Consider the following 3255-nt stretch of genomic DNA (forward strand, 5'->3'; position numbering starts at 1 on the left):
TATGCCCTCGCATAGACCAAGGACGCGATTACTACGGAATCCAGTTGACCCAGGAAATGACCACGCATCTCGCTCAAAAAATGCAAGAAGTCTGATCTGATAACCGCCAACTCTCAGAGAGTACTCTGCTGAGAAGCTCAGCTTGGTATGCCAGTCCGTGTCGTTGCGGGAGGGAGAATCAACATATACTGAGCGGGGAGTCTGCGAATCCCGTCGATCTTCTGCTCGCGATCGAACTGACGCGTCGTGCCAAGGAGAGGGTTGCGAACGGGTCCCAGAAAGAAGAGTCGCCCGAACTTGTTCGGTGCCAGAGCTCACATGGGGGCAAATTCAAATTGCGACTCATGCAAGCGGTTGATGTAATCGACTTCCGGTCAAGCGGATAGGGCAAGAATTTCACCCCGGCGCGAGGAGCTGCGGACTACTCGGAGCAGACCGCGAAGTCCCAGAGCTCCAGGCTTGACGAAGGGGTCAGATACTCCATTCACAATTGTTGCGATTTGTCATCCAGCCTGGAACCTCGCTCGTACGGCGGAAAATTCGTTGGTCGCAGCGGTCTTCCATCAATGATCTCATGCTTATTTGAGCACCGTTTTCAAGAGGAGGGATCTCGTTCGACACGATTGGCATGGCTTTTCTGCGACACAGCATGGAAGCTGGACCATGGAAGGATCCATTCTACCAGATATTATTATTGTCAACTACAATGCACCTCCGGAGCGTTTTAGACTTGAATCGACGGTCGCAAATACAATAATTATATCCATTCGGAACGGAACGTCGGGGCGTTCGAAAGTCGAGGTCCGACCGTATGTCGTAGAGCTCGGCCCAGGGAAAAAGATCCAGGGACTGTGCCCTGGTGAGAGAGTTTCCATAGGTGGAAAACTATTCTCATGAAGCTTTTAGTGAATAGGCAGAGAGGGGGGAACTGCAAAGGTTGGCGTGTTAATAATCACGATCCAGATGAAAATCCGATCCAGGCTCATATTTTATCATTTATTTCTAGGCGCATCTGTCGCTCCGAATAAATTAAGTGATCGCTGCGACTGCCGTCGCCGATGATCTCGGTTTCGATTTCTGCGTCAAGCGGATCGTGATGACAAGCGTGATGAAGGAGAGAGCCGATAACGTTGTATACACCAGAACGACCTGCTCGTAGGAGAAGAAATCCAGAAGGATTCCTCCCACCAGGGGTCCGATGGTCCCTCCGAGGGCGGTGACCGGTGTGAAAATAGCCGATAACACGGCATATGTCTCCTTGGTTTCCTTGCCGTCGCCTAAATAACGGAGGGATTGCAGGTACGAGCACACGTATGCGGGACCAGATCCCAGGCCCAACATTATCTGAGCAATGTAAACGTGCGTTGTCGTCTGCTCGAAATTGAGTAGTGGTGCCTGCAAGATCATCGCGACGACGAGAGTGAATTGTCCGAGAGCGGTGAAGTATCGGGGCTCGGATACCTTTTTCGACATGAAGCCCGACGCCAGACCTGACAGTGCGTAGAAACCACCGACAAAGAGGAACACGGCCCCGGATTCTCCCGCGGTCATTCCGAATTTGTTGTAGAGCCGCAGGGCGAGCGTTGCTTCATTGAAGGAAATCAGAGCGAATGTGTTGAGCGAGCAGAGAACGTTCACGACAATCGGGAACTGCCACGCCGATGAAAGCTTCATCTCGTTCTCGTCCCCGTCCTCATCGTTCCGTGGCAAACTGCTCGGGAAGGCGAAGATGCCGACGATCGCAAGAGTGAGCAATGAGCCCCCGATGACGAGAAAAGGTACGGGAAATCCACCGATATCGTAGAGGATTCCACTGATCGCCGGGCCGATGACGACCGCCACCCCATAGCAGGTTTCGAGCAGAGGAATAATAATGTGATTGATTTCTGGCGTTTCGACTCCGATGATTACGTACGCCATGAAGAAGCCGATCGCGCAACCACAGGCTGCGCACAGCCGCAGGATCAGAGACGCGAGGAAAAACAAGATCCCGCCTCCAATCAGACACACAGAGCTCATGATCAAGCAAAAACACGAGTCCACGGTCAGACCGGTGAATAGAATCGCTTTATCCGAGAACTTTCTGGTCCTGAGCACTGCCGCGCACAGCGGGGTCATGGTCATGACGGCGAACGCGTACGCGCCCATGACGATCCCGTACTGAGTGGAGGACAGATCTTTCTCCTCGAGCGCGTATTTGTTGAAGAACGATGTCACATGCGAGAACGTCGATCCCTGCAGGAGACAGGCCGTGAAGACGAAGAAGAGAATCTTCGACACGCGGCTCCAATCGAGTTTAGATTTCGACGCGAGCTCGGCCATCGCGCGTTCTCCTTTTCGCTCCTCAAAAACACAGTGTGGAGCATCCGGAGCGCAGTTTATCGGAGGAGCTGAGGAAGCGTTCTAGAGGAATCACAAACTCACGAATCAGAGAGAGGAGGAACGTGCGATTAGCCGACAGACTGACCGACGACCCGACGGATTCCTGGTCTCGGTTGACCCTGAAGTTGAAGAGAGGCTTACGTCTCGTTGAAGAGTAGTACGCGATTATTATCGTGTCATTGACGCCGCCGCTCGGGAGAAGACATCGCTCGGATTGCTAACTTGGTCTGAGTTCGCGACCTTGCGGCAGTCTAAACAGCGTGAAGAATGAGTTTCTGTCTTAGCTTAACGAACCCATGCTCGACTGACTTTCGCCACCGTTCAACTCCATCTCGAGCTTTCGTTTCGAGATCGTTGGAAACATGGAGAGCGTCATCGAGCTATAAAAGAAAAGTCGGCATTCAGTGCGAGAGATTGTGAGTCGAGCTTTTTTACGGCGGGTTATAATTTGGAGCATCATTCATCCTCGATTCAATTGAGCAAACCGCCCCTGTCTCGGTCCTTTGAGCTAATTTTTCGACATGAACTGGCAAACCTTCGCCCGGGAAAGAGATTACGGTCTGATGGAGAGATAGGATACTCTCGGATGATGTCAGTCGACCAGAGCTCTGCCCGGCGACGTGAAAACGGGTGAATTCCGGATAAAAGCGTGTAGATGATGTCATTCGGGGCTTCCACCGTCCAAAGCCGTTGGAGGACGCTAGTCGGGGAGAGAACTCCATTGAAGGCTCTCCCTGATCGTTATTTCCCTGCAGCTCCGTGAAGACAGTCGATTTCTGATGGCATGCACATAGATATTATCGTGAAGACGCGGGGAGCGCGGATCCCGCGGCCGCCCTGCGCGGTCGTTCTGACCCCTAGTGGAGCCACTTA

At 52.6% G+C, this 3255-nt stretch overlaps 1 protein-coding gene across 1 annotated transcript; it reads right to left on the minus strand.

Moving 5' to 3' along the window:
* Nucleotides 1-974: 974 nt before the first annotated feature.
* Nucleotides 975-2710, minus strand: LOC100909340 (MFS-type transporter SLC18B1). Its single transcript, XM_003738965.3, has one exon. The coding sequence runs from the start codon at nucleotides 2320-2322 to the stop codon at nucleotides 1030-1032; it is 1293 nt and encodes a 430-aa protein (XP_003739013.3). The 5' UTR covers nucleotides 2323-2710; the 3' UTR covers nucleotides 975-1029.
* Between the last annotated feature and the right edge of the window lie 545 nt (nucleotides 2711-3255).

This window comes from Galendromus occidentalis, unplaced genomic scaffold, assembly GCF_000255335.2.
Source record: "Galendromus occidentalis unplaced genomic scaffold, Mocc_1.1 scf7180000076381, whole genome shotgun sequence".
NCBI lineage: Eukaryota > Metazoa > Arthropoda > Arachnida > Mesostigmata > Phytoseiidae > Galendromus > Galendromus occidentalis.

What these genes read in the sequence shown, in the direction of transcription:
- LOC100909340 (XM_003738965.3), bottom strand. Translation starts at nt 2,322, where the DNA reads ATGGCCGAGCTCGCGTCGAAATCTAAACTCGATTGGAGCCGCGTGTCG.